The following is an 18,901-nucleotide window of genomic DNA, read 5'->3' on the forward strand; positions in this document are numbered from 1 at the left end:
CAGCCTCTCCCCCTCCCCGCCTCTCCTTTAACTCCCCCTCCTGGGCTCGGGACTGGTTTCCTCCCTGAGCCCGCTGCCCTCAATCCCGGCGAGGCTGGGGCTCCGGCGCGGCGTCCCCTTCCTCGGTCCCTCGTCCCGGTCCCCATGCCGCCCCCACCTGGCCTCCGGCTCCCCCATTCCCCCACCTAGGCCCCCTCCCAAATTCCGGGGTGCTGGAGCGTGGGCCGGGAGGTGCAGGGCGCTTGCAGACGGCCCCTGCAGGGGCTCTCGCGGGGCTGAGCTCTTCATAGCCGGGGCGCAGGCAGAGCAGGAAGGGGGTCCGCGTGGGAGCGGGGACGTCAGCCACTGGGGTGGTTGGGGCGGAATAGCCAGGGGAGCTAAGGCAGTCACCCCAGAAGGTGAGCGACTTTGGGGGAGTTGGTGCCCCGCCCCCTAGGCCTTGGCGGGGTCATGGGGGCCCCCCATTCTGGGCCGGGGGGTGTGCGAATCGGGGCCCTGCTGCTGCTCGGCTTTTTGGAACTGGTGTCTGGGCTCAGCCTAGAGCCTGTCTACTGGAACTCGGCGAATAAGAGGTGAGCGGCCTGGGGAGACCCCACACCCCAGGGAAGCGTTGGGGGCTTTGAGGGTTAGGTTCTCAGCAGGGAGGAGACTGGAGGGAGAGTGCTGGCTTCCTGATGGGAGTTGATGGATTACCAGACAGCGGTGGTCTTGGGACTGGGTAGTCAGACTCCTGGGTCCCACACACGTGGGTGGTGATGTTGAGGTGTTAGGAGTTTGAGAGACCCCAAAGGGGCAAGGATAAGAAAGTTCACGGGTAGCTGGGGAGGGCGTTGGAGTGGTTATTTGGATTTGTGGGAGATTTGTATGGGGGCTGGGCTTGGAGGGAGCCTGGTTAATGTCAGCTCTCAGGAGAGGGCCCTTGAGTAGGTGCTGCTGAGGCGCTGAGGGGAAGGCAGGGTTCCTCCCAACCGAGAACGGACTCAGTGTTGGAGATAGGAGGGAAGGGGGCCCAGTTTGGGGGCCCCCAGGCTTCTTGACCCTCCTCACAGTCTGTGTCTCAACTCTTGCCCATAGCAAGAGGGTCAGAGAATCCTTGGCTGAACAATTTTCCAACCAGAAGACACTTTTTTATTCCTGCCTCCCTGGCTTGGGCACTTCTTTCTGGAGGAAACCTTGAGCCCCCTAAAGCCTCCTTTCCCTCTTAGATCTGGAGTCCTGAGAACCCTTCCTCCCTCTGCCCTCACCCCCCCCCATCCTTGCTGCAAGATTTTCCATGGCCCTCCGTTCCCTGGCATGCTTGCTTTGCTCTGAAAAGAGGCCAGGGGTCAGATGTAACTTCAAGCCATGCAGGCTAGGACAGAACCTCTGAGAGGTCATCTGGGTCCCTTGCCGCCATGTCTGTCCCACCCCCCCACCAGCAAAAGAGTTCTGTGGTTTGAAAACTTCCTACTTCTCTGGGAGGCTGTCTGTCAGAAGCCATGGGAAGAGGGTGGGCTTTGGAGTTCATCAAATCCTAGGTTCTCATCCTAGCTCTGCTGCTTTCTGCTGTGTGGTCTTGGGCACATCACTTAACCTTTCTGGGTTGATATCCTTTTGCCTTTGTGGGGATTAGAGGTAAGGTGCTTGAACAAAGTATATGTTCACTAAAGGAGAGCTAGGATGATTGTTCTTCCTCTTGACTTCACACCCTCCCTCACACATCCTTGTCCTTGCATCCCTTCCTCCCATAGCTCTTTGGGCAACATCTCAATGTCTTTTCTGTACTCAGCCCCCCACCCGCCAAGCCCAGCTGCAGTGTGAGTATCAGGTATAGCTTGAGGATGTAAGTTAGGCTTGTTCTGATAGGGTGGAGAAAAGGGAGCCTGGGTGTTCTGGGGGCTCTCTTGAATGTTGGATGGGAGGGAGTGAGTCATTTGGGCTCTGTTGAATGTTGGGTGGGAGGGAGTGGGTCAGAGCAGCAGCAGTGCCCAGGGAGGGGCTGCAGGGGCCATAGTGGCTGAGCCAGTGGAGTGGGGCCAAGGGAGATGTGGAATGGTGCGTGTTGTGGTCAAAAAAGTCAACTCCTTCAATTGCAAAGCTATAGGGTACTTTCCCTAGGAAGCCTGAGGCCTGGGGTGAGGGGACCGAGCAGGGGAATGATCCGGGCAGCTGGCGCTCAGACCCTGGTTCCCAGTAGCCCCATTTAGGACCATTTTCAGACCTGTCATATTGCCAGGCTAACTTCGGACACTGGCCTGGCTCACCTTTCCCAGCCCCTCCTCTGCCCCATGGCACCCTCTTAGCCCTGAATCCCCTGAAATTCAGTGGTGGTCTGGAGGAGTGAGGGCTTTGCCCCCTGGTTGACTGCCATAGAACGGTGAAATCACCTGAGAGGGGTGGGCTGTGTGGTTCCAGAGAGGCCAGCTCCTTGGTAACTGGCATCCTGTTGCCATGGCAACGGGGCTGGTGATGGAGCCAGAGATGGCAGTGTACATGTGGTGAGGGCGGGCTGAAGAGTGCATTTGGGCACACCAAGGGGCAGGAGACCTCTGAGCCTGGCTTCCTGCTGTTTCCCATGTGAGCTCGTGGAGTCCTTGGTGCAGCTCTGGAAGAACGGACTTTTTACTCAGACAAAGGCAGGCTGGCCGAGAGCTGAGAATTCCTGACCTGGAGGGATATGGGGCTAGTGGGGGGAAAGCTCTGGGGCTGACCTCTGACACCTCATCCTTCCTGTCTACCTTGCTCTCCTCCCCATAGGTTCCAGGCAGAGGGGGGTTATGTGCTGTACCCTCAGATCGGGGACCGGCTAGACCTGCTGTGCCCCCGGGCCCGGCCACCTGGTCCCCACTCCTCTCCCAATTACGAGTTCTACAAGCTATACCTGGTAGGAGGGGCCCAGGGCCGGCGCTGTGAGGCACCCCCTGCCCCAAACCTCCTCCTCACTTGTGATCGGCCAGACCTGGATCTCCGCTTCACCATCAAGTTCCAGGAGTACAGCCCTAACCTCTGGGGCCATGAGTTCCGCTCGCACCATGATTACTACATAATTGGTACTGGTGGGCAGGCCAGGCTAGAGCGGGGAGGTGCTCTGGGATCGAGGGCTGATGAGGGAGGGGGACCACTTGGGCCCGGAGGCAGACCCCTATGCCCTCAGGTGGTGGTTGGGCCAGGACACAGGGACAGGATCCCTTTGGCTTCTCTCTCCCAGCCACATCGGATGGGACCCGGGAAGGCCTGGAGAGCTTACAGGGAGGTGTGTGCCTAACCAGAGGCATGAAGGTGCTTCTCCGAGTGGGACAGAGTGAGTGAGGTTGGGGGACACCTCCAGGAGCTGAGGGAGGTTGGGGCAGTGGGTGGCATCATGGTCGGGGACAGCTGTCTCAGCCCCCTCTTGGGTCTCCCCCATCTCCAGGTCCCAGAGGAGGGGCTGCCCCCCGAAAGCCTGTGTCTGAAATGCCCGTGGAGAGAGACGGAGGGGCAGCCCACAGCCTGGAACCTGGGAAGGAGAACACACCAGGTAGGTCCAGCCTCCCACCTTCCCCAGCCTTCTCTGCTCTTGGACAGCAGCTGCCCTGCCTTCACCCTCTCCCCTCCCTCTTGAGTATAGGGGGTGGCGACACAGGAAAGAGAAGAGTGGATGGGAGGGTGGGAGGGGAATGGAAGCCAGATGAGGAAAAGGCTCAATTAGAACTAATTAGCCAAGTCAGTGCTTCAATCAGCGCTGTCAGAGAAGTGGGAGGACTTGGTGGCAGGGAGCTGGAGGGCTGGACACCTGGATTCTGAGCCAGGCTTGGAGGGTAAGGAAGGTAGGGTTTCCAAGGGGCCTGGGCACTGGTGGGGAAGCCTGTGGGGACCCTCAGATGCCCAGGTGGCTCCTTCAGCCCCTCCCCCTCTTTCCTCCTTCACCCCTTCCCTGCCAGGTGACCCCACCAGCAATGCAACCTCCCGGGGTGCTGAAGGCCCTCTGCCCCCTCCCAGCATGCCCGCAGTGGTCGGGGCAGCGGGGGGGCTGGCGCTGCTCTTGCTGGGCGTGGCAGGGGCTGGGGGTGCCATGTGTTGGCGGAGACGGCGGGCCAAGCCTTCGGAGAGTCGCCACCCTGGTCCTGGCTCCTTTGGGAGAGGAGGGCCTCTGGGCCTAGGGGGTGGGGGAGGGATGGGACCTCGGGAGGCAGAACCTGGGGAGCTAGGGATAGCTCTGCGGGGTGGTGGGGCCGCAGATCCCCCATTCTGTCCCCACTATGAGAAGGTGAGTGGCGACTATGGGCATCCTGTGTACATTGTGCAGGATGGGCCCCCCCAGAGCCCCCCAAACATCTACTACAAGGTATGAGGGATCCTCCCATCAGCTCTCCTGGATCCAGCCCTTCATGGGGTGGTCCCTCCAATTGAATTTGTGGTTTGAGGGCTGCCTCCAGCATCTCCTTGGCCCCCTTTGCCGCACCACCTCCATTGTCCCTCCTGGCTATTCCCCTGTTCTCCACTTTTAGGATTCCTTAAGGCTCCCACTTAACCACCTCCTGCCCTCCTGTCTGGCCATGTGTGCCCCTCTCTGTGTCTGTATTCCTGGGTTCTGTTCCCTTGAGGAGGGGAGCAGAAGCTCAGCCTCCACTTCTGATCATGACCCAGGTGTCCTAGCCTCCCTCATCCACTGAGAGTTGGGGTAGGAACAAGTCTGTCTTTTGGTTGGCATCTCTTTCTGCCTCTCACTGTTTTTCTCTTCTTTTTTCTCCCTCTCTTTCTATCTCTTGTTCTCTTTATCTTTCTTCTGTCTCTAGGTCTGTTCCTCTTCCTTAGCACCCTCCTCCTTCCATCTCCTTTTACCTTCTTGGCTTCTTATCCTGTGCCTCTCTCATTTCCTGGGTGGGGACATCAAGCCATGTCTCCTCTCAGCTCTTGGCCCCTCTTCCGACCTCTCTTACCAACCACTCCCCTCAGCCCGCCAAAAATGGGGGCCTTACGGGGAAGGCTCTGGCTCCATCTCAGTGCAGGGCACGGGCAGCAGGGCCTCCTCTGCCCTGCCCCAGGCCTCTCCATACTTGCTCCATCTATCTGGGGTGGTTGGGTCACAACAGCTACCATGAGAAGTGTCCCATTCTGTCCAGGAGTGGCCAATGACAAGATATGAACCAGTCAGGACATGTATGGACTTGGTCTGATGCTGAATGGACCACTTGGGACAGGAAGTGACTTGATCCAGACAAGAAGTGACCAGGCTGGGACAGAAATGGCCTGGAAAGTGGCAGAAGCAGTGCAGCAGGAACTGGAAGTGCCTTCATCCAGGACAGGAAGTAGCACTTCTGAAATAGGAAGTGGTCTGGCTGGAACTCAAGTGGCTTAGTCTGGGTGGGTGGGTGGGGTGGGAGGTGGATGGTTCTTACTCTGTGGAGAAGGGAACAGGAAGAACTTCCTGTTTCGGGAGGAAGCTGGAACTTACTGACTGTAAGAAGATAGAGGTGGACTGAGGAGGACTTTCCTAGTCTTCAGTGGCACTTCCCAAGATTTCCCTTCCCTTGTGCTCTGTGCTGCTTTTAGGACAGCTAAAATGACCGCCATCTACTGTGGCAGACCCAATATGTCTTGTACTTCTTCCCTTCCTATATCCAAATATTATCTCTGTTAATCAACAGGATTACCCCAAGAACCCATGTGTTCTTCCCCAGTAACCCAGATGACTGTCTTGTTCATCGCATCCTCCATTCCCTACTCCCTTCAAACTCAACACAACTCCCTTCTTAGTGACCAAAATGGTGGCCTACTGACTGGTCTAGTTGACAGTGGTACTTAGCAACTGCCACCGTTTCCATAGTGACCAGCTTATACCTCTTCCTGCCCTCTAGTGCACAAATGGGTGTTGCCTCAGTTCCCTCCCAGCTCAGTTTCATTAGATCAGAGCTGCCCTTGAGCACCAAGTTGGCCACCTCAATTACCAGCCAAGATGGTTGCTTTGTCCACCAGAGGCCAAGTCATCTCTCTGGTACTGTAGTTCCCAGCTCCTTCCTGATTTTTCTAAACCCTCCTTCCAGGGAACAGGAAGTTGATATTGCCATGGGGGAGATGGCGGGGTATGGCCGTCACCTCAATAGTTTTACTGTAAAAGGGAAATTTGAACAACAAAAACCAAAAAAAGAATAAAAAACTTCAAAAGTTGTGGAGAAGGCTGGAGAATGACTGGACATGAATTGGGAGGGAAAGAACTGGCTTTCAAGCTGAGGGCTGGTGGACTGAGAAAACCAAGGGGAATGGGTAGGGAGAGGGTTGGTTCGGAATGATGAGGTGGGCAGAGCATGAGGAGGGGATAATGGGCTCTTGAGGAGGCTGGAGAAGGTGGAAGCTCCACTAGGCAATCCCCTGCGGTGGTGGGAGGAGAGAGGAACCCAGGCAAGAATGGGATTTGCTAATACATTTAAATAACTAGAAGGTGGCCACATGTGGGAAAAGTTGGAGTGTCTATTGCTAAACTAAAGCGCCTGTGTGTCAGGCAAGTCACAGTCAGAAACAGAGTGGTGAGAACATGTGCATGTGTTAAAGTGTACTCCCTAGCACCCTACCTAAGACACCTCTGGCTTGGGGAATTCTGCTGTTTGGGACTCAAGTGGGAAAAGAGATGTGATTGACCAGAAGAAGGAGGAAGGACTGAGGGAGTCAGGCGTTAACTCCCTGTGCAGGGGCTCCCTGTAGACCCACAACCCAGGCTCCTCTCCCCTCAAAAGCCCAGGTGCCCAGCCCCCTAGACTCAGCCCCATTCTCCATCCACAAAGGCAGCCATCAGGAGCATCACTGGAGCAAGTCAGCAAGGGTCACAACCTCTGCCCTGCCCGCCCCTCCCTGACTTTAGGTCCTCTCCCGCTGTCTCCCATTTGCCTAGAGGTCAAGGGGTCCCCCCCTTCTCCTCTTCTGTCCGCAAGGACCCCTCCCCCTCCGCCAGCCTGAGCGAGATGCCTGGGTCCTGGGAGGTGCAGGCACTGGGAGGGGAGAGGGGGGGTTGAAAGCTGGGAAGCCAGGTGCTGGACTGTCTTCTGTCCTGGAATTCGCTCCTGCCTTCCGAACCGGCACTGGAGCTGCCCAAGGTGGGGAGGGTTGAGGGGGGTTGAAGGGCTGGTCCCTGCCCCTTAGTGGGGGTTGGTTGACATGGCAACATCCCCTTCTCCACACAATGGGAAGCCCCTCTCAGCCTCCCGCGTGGATGGAGCCGACAGCCCCATCGCTGGCTATCAGCCTCAGGGACTTGGCAACCGTCACTATAGCAACTCAGAGCCCAGCAACAGGGCCCACCGAGAAAGGGAGGGTCCAAGACTAGGGTAGGGCTGTGTATGTGAGGGGGCAAGGGAGCTGAGGGAGACTTCCCCGCTACACATACATCTAGAGGCACAGGTGGAGAGACAGGAACGAAAAGAAGTGGGGATAAATACTCTCCGTGACAAACACCTCACCAAAGCCGCCAAGATGTTAGAACATGCTTAGAGACAGGAAGACACCTGGGGACAGATGCCCAGCTGGGGAGGTGAAAGGCACACACTACAGAGCACCCTGGGACACACCCCCTCAGAGCACTGGCATCTCTAGACGCCCACCAACCTGCAACAGGAACAACACAAAACCTCCAGCCTTTCTCAAGTGTAGCGATTTATGTGCCTATTGAGCTATTTGAAAGCCCCGGTGATTTCCACACAGAATAACACAAGCCATCCGTTCACTCCTAGGGTAACAGCTACAACAAAACTCACAAAGGGGCCGAAGACACTCGTTTGTTCACTTGTCCGTTCATTCATTCATTCACTCAATATCATATTAAATGCTTACCTTGTGCCAGGCACTGTTGCAGGCATTAGGGGTATAGGGTAAGTAAGGCAAAGTCCCTGCTTTCATGAAGTCCACGTTTTGGTGGCGAAAAACATCATAACATTCTAGATAGTGACAGGTCGTATGAAAAAAACAGAGAAGATTGAGAATCACAGGGTGATGCTTTAGAGTAGGAGGTCAGGAAGGTCCCTCTGAAGAGATGATATTTGAGCAGAACCTTGAATGAGGATTAAGCTATGTCATATGGTGAAGGGCATGCGAGACAGAGGGAACGGTAAGTGCAAAGCATAGAGGTGAAGTCGTGTGTTTGGAAAGAGCAAGGCGTGCTTCCTAACCACACCTATGTTCCAGATGTGTCCTGTCCTTCCCCAGCCTCAGCCTGTAGGAAAGCAAGCACTTAGGGTCTAGAATCCACATTTAGGAAGATGATCTAACTCAGTCTTCCATTCTTCCTCGTTTCTTGTTTTGTATGTATGTGTGGTTTAGGTATATGTGTGTCTTCAGCTAATCATAAGCTCTGGAGGGCAAGGGTGACACCGTGAGTTCTTTGGGGCTGTGGCACGTCTGCTGGCACAGAGCCTAGAGCACTCAGGCAGAGCTGAAGTAAAGGATCTAAGAGGCCTGGGGACCACAGAAGTAAAGCTGCCCCCCCTCTGCCGCCACCTCGATTGGCAAAGGAAAGAGGCTATCCTGTGGGCCGTGCTACAGACAGAAACTCAGACTTTACTATTCTTCAGAAGCAGCTGAGGGATACAAATTAGACCTGATTTGTGTGTGTATGTGTGGTTTGTGTTGGGCATTTTGAGGAAAAGGGAGTGGGAGAAGGGATTGCAGTGGGAATTTCTGGTAGGGGAATGGTTGATGTCAACAACTGGAATTTCAGTTGGAATAAAAACTGGAGCTTCCTGAGAGGCAATGTTGGAAGCCACGGATGTGGGGGTCCCACATCCCCTGGGGAGAGTTTCAAGATCTGTAGGCAGGCTCGGAGAAGTGTTGCAGGTTGGTTTGGAGTCAGGGGACTGGCTGGGAAGGGCCCAGAGATTTGGGTGGGGGTAGGAAAAAGGCTGCAGAATAAAAGGGAATGAGAATTGGGTAGCGGGAGAGAGACGTTTGGAAGGTGGAGTCCCGAAGGTAGTTCTGAGGGGACCAGGGGTACCCCTTGATTCCACAGGGAATGGAACCATTTGGTTTCCTGGTTTTCCCTCATCCCTCAGTTACTGTCAGAAACCCAGGCATCAGCTCCCCGACCCCAGTGGCTGGTAGGGGTGGGGAGAGGATAGAGAAGCCTCAGGGGGCAGCAGCTGGTGAGTGGGGAAGAATCTGTGTGCTCAGCAAACAGCAGCCTCAGTGCCCAGTGGCTGCCTCCTCCCTCATCAATCAGCCCCAGCCAAATGTCCTTGCATTCCCACCACCCCAAGGGGACTGGGGCTGGGCCAGTGTCCCCAGCAGAGTGAGATGGGATGGGTGGGGGGAGATGGGGGTGGTGCTTGGCTTCCCATCCCTTGGCCTCTGTTCTCTCCCCTGGAAGCTCTCAGCTCTTGGTGTCATGGAATGACTCAATCCTGGCCCCTACAATCGTGGGAGCATCAGCTACAAATCACCTGTGGGGGTCTGTTGGGGGATAAGAGGGGAAGAGGGATGAGTCAGGGCTGAAGAGGAATTCACTCTGGTTCTCACGGGATGGCTCAGGGCACGGTCAGCAGGGAGTATGCTGGCACAGAGGTCGCACCCCCCCCCCCGCCCACCGCTGGGATTTCTGTCCCTGATGGATGCTTCGGACAGGAGACTCAGACCTCGAGCCCCTGAAACGTTCTCTCTCTTTCCATTTTCTCCTAGTCCCCAGGCCTCATCTCCTACCTCCTGCCACCCCAAGAGGTCTGGTCCTCAGCTCACCCCAAATCTTCTGCTTCCAGTTGGGGATCAGATCGAGGCCTCTCGACCTCAGCCTCTGGTTCGCTCTCCCCCTCCTCAGTCCCTGCTCCCCTCGGGGACCCAGGCGTCCTGCCCACTCCCTTCACCATAACAACCATTCTTTTGGAGTTGCTTAAGACTTTAATATCATTTCATTAAGTCAGCAAATTCAGAGAAGGTTGGGGGCACAAAAGAAACTGCGGGGTGGGCAAAGGAGGGCCAAGGTGGGGGGCGGGAAGCAAAGGAAGAGGCCCCCACTCTTCTCTCCGTGGAGATGGCTCTGAGAAATCAAATATTGACAGTGAGAGAACAGAACTTATTAAATCCGGGACAGGGGTGTGTGTGGGGAGCTGTGGGAATGGCCGGATGCCTGGGTTCTGAGAGTAATGAAGGTTCTGAGAGGAGGGACAAGCCTGGGGCCGGGAAGACCCTGTGAGGCTAAGGGTCTTGAGGGTACAACTCTTCTGCCTCTTCCGTTTGAGATGTGCTGAGTCTTGGTACCCTGGCTGTTTCTCAGCTGTCCCCTTGAGCCCCTGGGGACCAGACCCCCATCACAGCTGTGGTTGCCTCCCCATTCCTTCCTCCTTCCTCCACCTCTGTTGATGAGCTTCAGCAGCGTTTAATCGGATCGAGCAGTAATTAGCAAAGTGAGAGGTTTGATTACCTATTTAGCATAATGTAGGGGGCTGGGATCCCCAGGCACAGCCAAGGTTGTGTGTGGGGGCGAGTCAAAAAAGAATGGGGTCTGGGAACCCTTCTTTCCCTGAGGGAAGCCATGAGCCCTGCCCAGGAGACTGTCCACCCCATGCTAGCTCTCCAATTTCCACTTCTTTGGGGCTTTCCCCTGGGGGTTCTGACCAATCACCTGGCCTCTCTCTGCCACCCACAGCCTATTTGGTTAGAGGATCACTCACATGTCCCAGCTTAGCCCTACCTGTCAGGCAGCTGGCTTTGCGGCATGGTAGGACTCCCTCTCCTTCAGTTTCCGTCCCTTGGACGGGGGTCTTGGGCTGGGCAGCAGGCCACAGGTTAGAGCCCAGAAGCCCACCTTAATGATAATGGAGGAAGAAGGGCAAGAGCAGGGTGCCACCAATTCTGGAAATACGGGTAGGAATGGTGGGATGGTGAGGTCAAGGTTGGGTCAGAGCGTGGATTAATTCGCCAGCCCTTCAGGAGTGCCAGGGACTGCCATTCCTCACAGGGCCAGACTGGCATAACAAGACCTGCCAGGTGTGAACACCGACCAAAAAAGGGGGAGCAGAGCAGGCAGCTTCTCCCCTCCCATCCAGCAAAGAAAATGTCATCAGTTTAGCTCCTCATGGAAATGTAATCAGTGGGCTCGCTGCTGGCTTTGTCTTAATTAGGCACTATTGATGGAAGCAGGGAGGGCGCCTCCCCAAATCCCTCACTCGGCTTCCTCCCAGTATTTCCCAGGCCTCCCCGGAGCTTCTCCCCGCCCATCTTCCAGACGCCTAGTCTTGCGTCCCCGTCCGGTGGCGCCCCCTAGCACTCTTTGAGGTCTGCCCCTCCTCTAGTACCCTCTTCTCTCGCTCTCCCAGAACGCAGTCTTTGTTCCTATGGAGAGTGAAGCCCCTCCCCAGCCTAGTCACCTTCCCCAGGGAGTCCCCATCTTCTCTTCCCCCCAAAACGAGCGACGCTCTCCAAAGCCAATCCTCAGATTCCAAAAATTCCAGTTCCGTTCTTCCCTCCCTTCCCCCGCCCCGCGCAGCCGGGAATCCTAGATCCCAGTCCGAACTAAAAAGAGGGAACAAGCGGGAGGGCAGGGGTGTTCCAGCCCCGGTTTTCTCCCCCGCCCCAGCTGCAGCCCCGGCTGCCTCAAAATCCTGGAGCGCCTTTTAGATCTCGAAGGAGCCGCGCAGGATGGACCCTGCAGGCCCGGGAGCGGGGGTCGGGCGCTTGGGTTCCGCCTGCCTTTTCCTGGGAGCGCAATGCTTCCAGCCCCAGCCTTTCCAGCGGGGTCCTCAGACCAGGCCCCCGCACTCTCCAGCTCGCCAGACGGAGCCCGCTTCCCCTTTGCTCCCAGCCCTCCTGCCCCCCGGCGCTGCGGGGGTGATGGGGCGGAATGGGGCAGCAGAGCGGGGCTTCCAGCGCCTGCGCCCAGAAGGCTACTCCGCCGGCTCGCGCAGCGGCCGCTTCCCCCCCTCCCTGCCCAGGGTTGCTGTGGCGACGCGTGCAGGCGCGGGCCCCAGAGGGCCACGCGGGGCAACTCCTTAGCTGGAGTGGCCCATCGGTCGGCCTAGGGAGGAAAGGGTCGCCGAGGCGAGGTGTGTGTCGGGGGCAGAGGGAAGGAGGGAAGGGAGGCTGAGCCAAGTGGGAAGCTGCGGGGAGAAGGGGCAGCAGTGAGCGGGTAGAAGGGGACAGTTGTGGGAGCGTGGGGGAGAAGAAAAGTGGTCGTGGCCGAGGGGAGGAAGGAACAGTTGTGGGGGGAGGGGAGAAGGGGCAGTTGTGGGGGAGGGGAGAAGGGGCAGTTGTGGGGGAGGGGAGAAGGGGCAGTTGTGGGGGGAGGGGAGAAGGGGCAGTTGTGGGGGAGGGGAGAAGGGGCAGTTGCGGGGGGAGAGGAGAAAGGGCAGTTGCGGGGGGAGGGGAGAAGGGGCTGTTGTGGGGGAAGGGGAGAAGGAGCAGTTGTGGGGGGAAGGTAGAGCAGGGGGCAATTGTGGAGGGAGAGAAGGGGCAGTTGTGGGAGGAGGGGCAGAAGTGGTGGGAGGGGATGGAGCAGTTGTGGGGGCAGGAGAAGAAGAGACAGTTGTGGGACGAAAGGGGAGAAGTAGGGGCAGTTGGGGGTGAAATGAAGAAGAGAGGACAGCTGTAGGGCGAAGCTGTCGGGAGGGGAAGTTTGCCCACTGGTAACCGCCTTGAGGAAACCCTGGTGGCGTAGTGGTTGAGTGCTACGGCTGCGAACCAAAGGGTTGGCAGTTCGAATCCTCCAGGCGCTCCTTGCAAACTCAATGGGGCAGTTCTACTCTGTCCTGTAGGGTCGCTCTGAGTCGGAATTGGCCCGACGGCGCTGGGTTTGTTTTTTTTTTTTAACTGGTTTGAGGAGAGAGCTCGGCCCCTGTGGTGTTTCCTGAGTAATAGAGTGAGTCCCAGACTAGCAGACAGGCCCTCCTGGGGTCTGCGGTGAGATCTTGGGGTGAACCTGGTGGTGAAGGCCCCCCTTCCCCTGCCAGCGGGATGCTCCTGAGGCTGCAGTTTGAGGCGGCCTGAGCTGGTGCTTCCCTGGAGACTCCTGGGGGAAGCCATGCTGCTGAAGTTGGTTTTATTGATGTCTTGGCCTAACAGAATGCTTTTCCTTGGAGCAAAGTACAAATCCTTCAAGTTGGAAATTCATAACAAATGATCAATGCCTGTGGCAGCCTGTGGGGATGAGGAAGGAGAGCCACAGGTGGCCGTCAGGCACTAGCTGAAGGAAGAGGGAATGCCCAGTGAATTAAAGTTGTCAGAGATGCCCCTGCTTCTAGCCATCCTGCTTTTCTGAGACAGGCTCCACGGTGGCTTCACATATTCCCCCATTTCCTTCTCCCTGAGACACAATTCAAAATTCATTATTGAATGACTTGTGTCCTTCCTGCTTTGGGTCTGTTTTCAGGGCATTTGGGGTCAAATGATGCTGATTTTCTTAATCATTTAGCACCATGTTACTCAGCCAACTATGCTAAGAGATCTTTTCAGTCCACACAAAGCAGGGTTCCTGTCCCTCAGGAATGAAAAGCTATAAAGTCAAGTGGCAAATACTGTTTTTTCTTTGTTTAAGGAGGTTGCAGATTTTAGTATGGGTAGGAGTAAATTTTAGGGAGTAACTTGGGAGGAGAAGAGCTGCATAGACAATTCATCTTTGTTTACCTCAGCGACTTGACACAGTGACAAAGGGTGGGAACCTGGGACAGTCTTCCCTTCCCTGAGCCTTTTCCCATTGGTCCATAGCCATATGGAGTAGAGTGGCTGAGGGTTTGGCCAACTGCATCTCAGCTTGGTAGATCTTTTCCTGATTATTTTAAGTTCTCATACCCTCGGGAGGGATTAAAAAAAAAAAAAAAGTTGCCGTCAAGTCAACTCCGACTCGTGGAGTCCCCATGTGTGTCAGAGTAGAACTGTGTTCCATGGAGTTTTCAATGGCTGGTTTTTCAGAAGCAGCTCTCCAGGCCTTTCTTCCGAGGCATCTCTGAGTGGACGCAAACCTCGGACCTTTCAGTTAGCAGCCAAGCACATTAACTGTTTGCACCACCCAGGGCAGAGATAAGGGGTTCCTAAACCCTCATAAGGTCCCTGGGTGGCACAAACAGTTCACACTCAACTGCTAACCTAATGGTTGGCTGTTCGAACCCGCTGGACAGTAGCATGGAAGAAGAGGCATTGGTGATCTACTTCCATTAAGACTGCAGCCAAGAAAACCGTATGGAATGGTTCTACTCTGTAACGCATGGGGTCACCATGAGTCAGAATCAACTCATGGCAGCTAATAACACCAAAGCCTCATTAATGAGTCTGTGGGGCCACCACCTTTACCTTCTATTTCTTCCTAATGTCATGAGGGAATGAATGACTTTAATTTTTAACCAGTGCCCTGAAGGAAGTGTGGTATCCCAGAGAGAGCAAAGACTCCGAGGCACCTGTTGGACACAGGTACCTTGTGATTAATGGAGCAGGGAGTGGGCACCCCCAGATAAGATTATGATATCAGGGTTCTCTGTCAATTTGTGAATTCCAAAGAGATTACACGTATCAGGAAGCTGGGTTGGGGACTCCCAACTTTTAGTGTCTCTTCAGGTGTTGCCTACACCATGTCCAGCAAAGCTGAGAAGAAGCGGCGAGTGAGCAGCCGGCAAGGCACCCGGGGAAACCGGGCAGGGCGAGCCGCTCAGGCTGCTCAGGCTGTGCTGGCTGCACAGGCCACCGGAGAGAGCACCCTGCCCAGTGAGCAGGAGCAGGAGCAGGAGCAGGAGCAGGAGCAGGAGCAGGAGCAGGAGCAGGAGGCGGAACTGGAGCCTCTCAAGGAGGAGCTTGGTGGGTACATGCTGGAGGAGGGGGTGCTTAGAGATGGAGAGAGTGGGGAAAGCAGGAGGGGCTTGGAGGCTGAATATTTGTGTATTTAAGGAGAGCCTCAGGGTAGGTTCTTTTGGTTCTGGGCAAGAAGCAGGTGGTAAGTGACTTCCGTCTTGGGGATCCAGCAGTCTCAGGCCTGCTCAGGGTCACTTTTTTATGTCTTGCTCCTGGCTAGCCTCATACTTGTCCTTTCTGTCTTAAAATTTCCCACCAGTGCATCCAGAGTTCATCAGCCAATCCTTGCGCTAGCCCCTTCCTCCTCTTTTCAAGTGTTCTGGTTGCTCCTTTCCCACTTAAGAGGGTCTGATCTCTTCCTTTTTCCTGTTTTCTCCCTGGGTGGCAAAACAAATAGTGTTTTTCTCCCATTAAGCACATCACCATGGAGACTCAGCCTGCTTTGCCACCCTTTGAATCCTAAGCCCGACTGATGCTCTCTGCCATCCGTTTAAGGCTCTTGTGTCTCCGCCCTCATTTGGCAGGAACTTGGTAGGCTAAGGAGGTCCAGGTTCAGGGCCACAGGAGAAGAAGCCTGACGTCTTAGATTGAGGGAGAAAAGAGTTGAAGGAGGCTGTCTTGTGTGGCTTTGATCGGCAGGATTCCTTTCCTGTGGATGAGTGGGAGCCCATAGGGTTGGAAGGTTTTTGGTAGCTGTTCCTGTCACTGGACTGTCCCTTTAGTGCACAGGCAGAGTGGACATGGCTGTGAATTATGTGTAGACCCCCTCTTCCACCTGGGGCTTCACTGTGAGCAGCCGGTCAACATGGAGGGCAATAGAACCCCCTTTTAATATTAAAGACTGAGAGATGAAGTGTGGGTGTGGAGAAAGGTCCAGGGTACGTAGGATCCAGGATACTAGAAAACATGCAAAATTTTTTTTCTTCTAAAGGGAACTCATTGCTTAGAAGACAGTGAGCTTCTTTCTGTTAAGGGTGATGGAAAAAATTGGAAACGAATAATGGTGATTGTCGTACAACTTGATGAACACCATTTCATTAAATCGCACATGTGAAAAATGTTGAAATGGCAAATGTTTTGTTACATACATATTTACCACAATTAAAAACAAAAGACTATTGTCTTGGTCCTCTAGTGCTGCCATAACAGAAATACCACAAGTGGATGGCTTTAACAAAGAGAAATGTATTTTCTCACAGTCTAGTAGGTTACAAGTCCAAATTCAGGGCGTCGGCTCCAGGGGAAGGCTTTCTCCCCCAGTCGGCTCTGGAGGAAGGTCCTTGTCCTCAATCTTCCCCTGGTGGAGGAGCTTGTCAGGCGCAGGGACCCCCAGGTCCAAAGGATGCACTCTGTTCCTGGTGCTGCTTTCTTGTTCGTATGAGGTCCCCAGCTCTCTGCTTGTTTCCCTTTCCTTTTTATCTCTTGAGAGATAAAAGGTAGTGCAGGCCCCACCCCAGGGAAACTCCCTTTACCTTGGATCAGGGAGGTGACCTGAGTAAGGGTGGTGTTACAATCCCATACTAATTCTCTCAGCATAAAATTACAATCACAAAGTGGAGGACAACCACACAATACTGGGAATCATGGCCTAACAAAGCTGACATATTTTTGGGGGGACACAATTTAATCCATGACAACTGTATTAATTTTTTTTTCTCCTGAGTTCTCCAATGCTCAGTTGAAAGCAGTTTAAAATGGGACTGGTTCCTAGGAGCTGGAAATGGGGAGGGAGAGGGGAAGGCTGTGAGCTATAGCTTGGAGAATCTTCTGGGAAGAAAGGGAGGCTTCAGAATGAACACATTGGCCTCCCAACGCCAAGGATCTCTGTCTCCCCCAGCTGTAAACCTTATTATTGTTTGATATGGCACCCTCCAGCTGACCTGTAATCAACCACGCAGCCTTGAAAGAACAATCTCTGTAATCTTTGGAATTGGGGACGGAGTGAGGCCTGTCTTACGGAAGCCAAACCAAAACCAAACCCTTTGCAGTTGAGTCAATTCTGACTCATAGTGACCCTATAGGATAGGGTAGAACTGCCCCGTGGAGTTTCCAAGGAGCACCTGGTGGATTTGAACTGCTGACCTTTTGGTTAGCAGCTGTAGCCCTTCTTCACCACTTCGCCACCGGGGTTTCCAGAGTAAGTGTATATGCCGTATAATATATAGCATATATAGCTGTTGGAGCCCTGGTGGCATAGTGGTTAAGAGCTTGGCTGCTAACCAAAAGGTCGGCAGTTCAGATCCACCAGCCACCCCTTGGGAGCCCTATGGGAAAGTTCTACTCTGTCCTATGGGGTTGCTATGAGTCAGAACCCCTTGATGGCACCTAACAACAACAGCAACATATATACCTGTTACTGGCAGTTGATTCTGACTCATGGCAACTCCACGTGTGTCAGGTAGAACTGTGCTCCATAAGGTGTTCAGTGGCTGGTTTTTTGGAAGTAGATGCCAGGCCTTTCATTAGAGGTGCCTCTGGGTGAACTCAAACCTCCAGTCTTTTGGCTAGCAGCTGAGCAATTCGCAACACCCAGGAACTCCCCATACCATATATACTCTATTACAACTCTAAATTCTGAAATATTCCTGACCCCAGGGGTTTTGGATAAGGGATTGTAGACCCGTATTTCAGGTAAAACAGAAAAATATGGAGCATAATACAATGTAATGAAGGCCCATGTACCTACCACTCGATGTAAAAAATAAATCCTGATAAATGGATCCCTCTGGGCCCCCAATCCCTTCTCTCCTCCAGAGGGCACCACTGTCTGGAAGTTGGTGTTTATCATTCTCAAGCTTGTTTTTATATTTTCACTACATGTATCCATAAACATCACACACTAGTATCTTACTGCATGTTTTTAGACTTTATGTAAATTGTCTTTAGAAGACAAACCCAGTTTACTCTTGAAACATCTCAGTCTTTCTCCTCCCTCCCCTGGCCTAGTTCCTGTCTGAAATCTTGAATGCCAACACTTTTCTCAAGGAAGTGATCTTTCTTACCACTAAGCTCCTGGAATTGACTATTCCAGGAGCTTAGTGGTAAGAAAGATCATCTCCTTGCCCACCCAACTTTTTATGATTTCCTTCCTCGACCTCTGTGCCTCGCTCCCGTCTCATTTTTTTCTTCCTGCTCCCAAGGTCTTTTGGTTCAATGTCATTTGTTCCTTCCTCTCTTCGGGCCATGGGGGATGGGAAGTCTACTAGTTTTACTCCAGTCTCCCGTGTGAGCAGCAGATCAGGAGGGAGAGAAACAGACCCTCCTGGGTTTTACAGAATCCACAGTGGGTGTAGTAGAAATGAGTCCCCAGCAGCCAAGTTCTCTTGAGAAGGGCCTATTGCTGTAGGCCTCAGCTGCTCCATGTGCTAAGAGGATTGGAGGATGAATGGAGACCAGAGTCTGAATGCCTAGAATAACCTTAGTACAAACTGCTTTTATTTTTTCCCTCCAGTCAGTTTTTCAAAAAATTGAGATATGATTCACTTACTATAAAATTCCCTTTTAAAATGTATAATTCAGTGGTTTTTAGTGTATTCAAAAAGCCGTACCACCATCACCACTTCTAATTCCGGAACATTTTCAGCACCCCGGAAAGAAACTACGTACCCACTAGCAGTCGCTTCTTTTTTCCCCTCAACGCCCTCAGCTCTAGGCAACCACTAATCTCCTTTCTGTCTCCATGGATTTGCCTATTCTGTATTATACAGTATATGGTCTTTTGTGACTGGCTTCTTTCACTTAGTATAATGTTTTAAAGGTTCATCTATGTTATAGCATGTATTGATACTTGATTCCTTTTTATGGCTAAATAATATTCCATTATGTGGATATATGACATTTTGTTTATCCATTCATCAGTTGATAGACATTTGGATTGTTTCCCTTTTTGGCTATTATGAATAATGCTGCTATGAACATTCATGTACAAATTATTGATTGAACACCTCTTTTCAGTTCTCTTGGGTATATACCTAGGAGTGGAATTGCTGGGTCATATGGTAACTCTATGTTTAACTTTTTGAGGAATGCTTTCAATTGTGTATCTTTATTCTCCCCAGAGACAGTATCTGAGGAACCTGAAGAACCGAAACAAGAATTAGAGGCTGCTGAGGGGGATGTGGTAGGTTTGGGTGTTCACTGAGAAACATTCCTTCCCAACAACTGGTGAATCGAAAGATAAGTTGCAGAATGGTAT

The 18,901-nt window shown here is 53.5% G+C and overlaps 2 protein-coding genes across 2 annotated transcripts in view; both read left to right on the forward strand.

Moving 5' to 3' along the window:
- Nucleotides 1–319: 319 nt before the first annotated feature.
- On the forward strand, nucleotides 320–5,308 carry EFNB3 (ephrin B3). The gene is made up of 5 exons (XM_064271736.1): nucleotides 320–572; nucleotides 2,737–3,029; nucleotides 3,188–3,280; nucleotides 3,392–3,496; nucleotides 3,900–5,308. The coding sequence occupies exons 1-5, from the start codon at nucleotides 451–453 to the stop codon at nucleotides 4,307–4,309; spliced, it is 1,023 nt and encodes a 340-aa protein (XP_064127806.1). The 5' UTR covers nucleotides 320–450; the 3' UTR covers nucleotides 4,310–5,308.
- Nucleotides 5,309–11,571: 6,263 nt separating this feature from the next.
- Nucleotides 11,572–18,901, forward strand: part of DNAH2 (dynein axonemal heavy chain 2) — a 150,015-nt gene continuing 142,685 nt past the window's right edge. Inside the window, exons 1-3 of the mRNA XM_064270359.1 lie at nucleotides 11,572–11,887; nucleotides 14,476–14,712; nucleotides 18,765–18,826. Coding sequence (XP_064126429.1) covers nucleotides 11,572–11,887; nucleotides 14,476–14,712; nucleotides 18,765–18,826 — 615 coding nt within the window. The remainder of the gene's footprint in view (nucleotides 11,888–14,475; nucleotides 14,713–18,764; nucleotides 18,827–18,901) is intronic.

Source organism: Loxodonta africana, chromosome 18 (genome assembly GCF_030014295.1).
Source record: "Loxodonta africana isolate mLoxAfr1 chromosome 18, mLoxAfr1.hap2, whole genome shotgun sequence".
NCBI classification, from domain to species: Eukaryota; Metazoa; Chordata; class Mammalia; order Proboscidea; family Elephantidae; genus Loxodonta; species Loxodonta africana.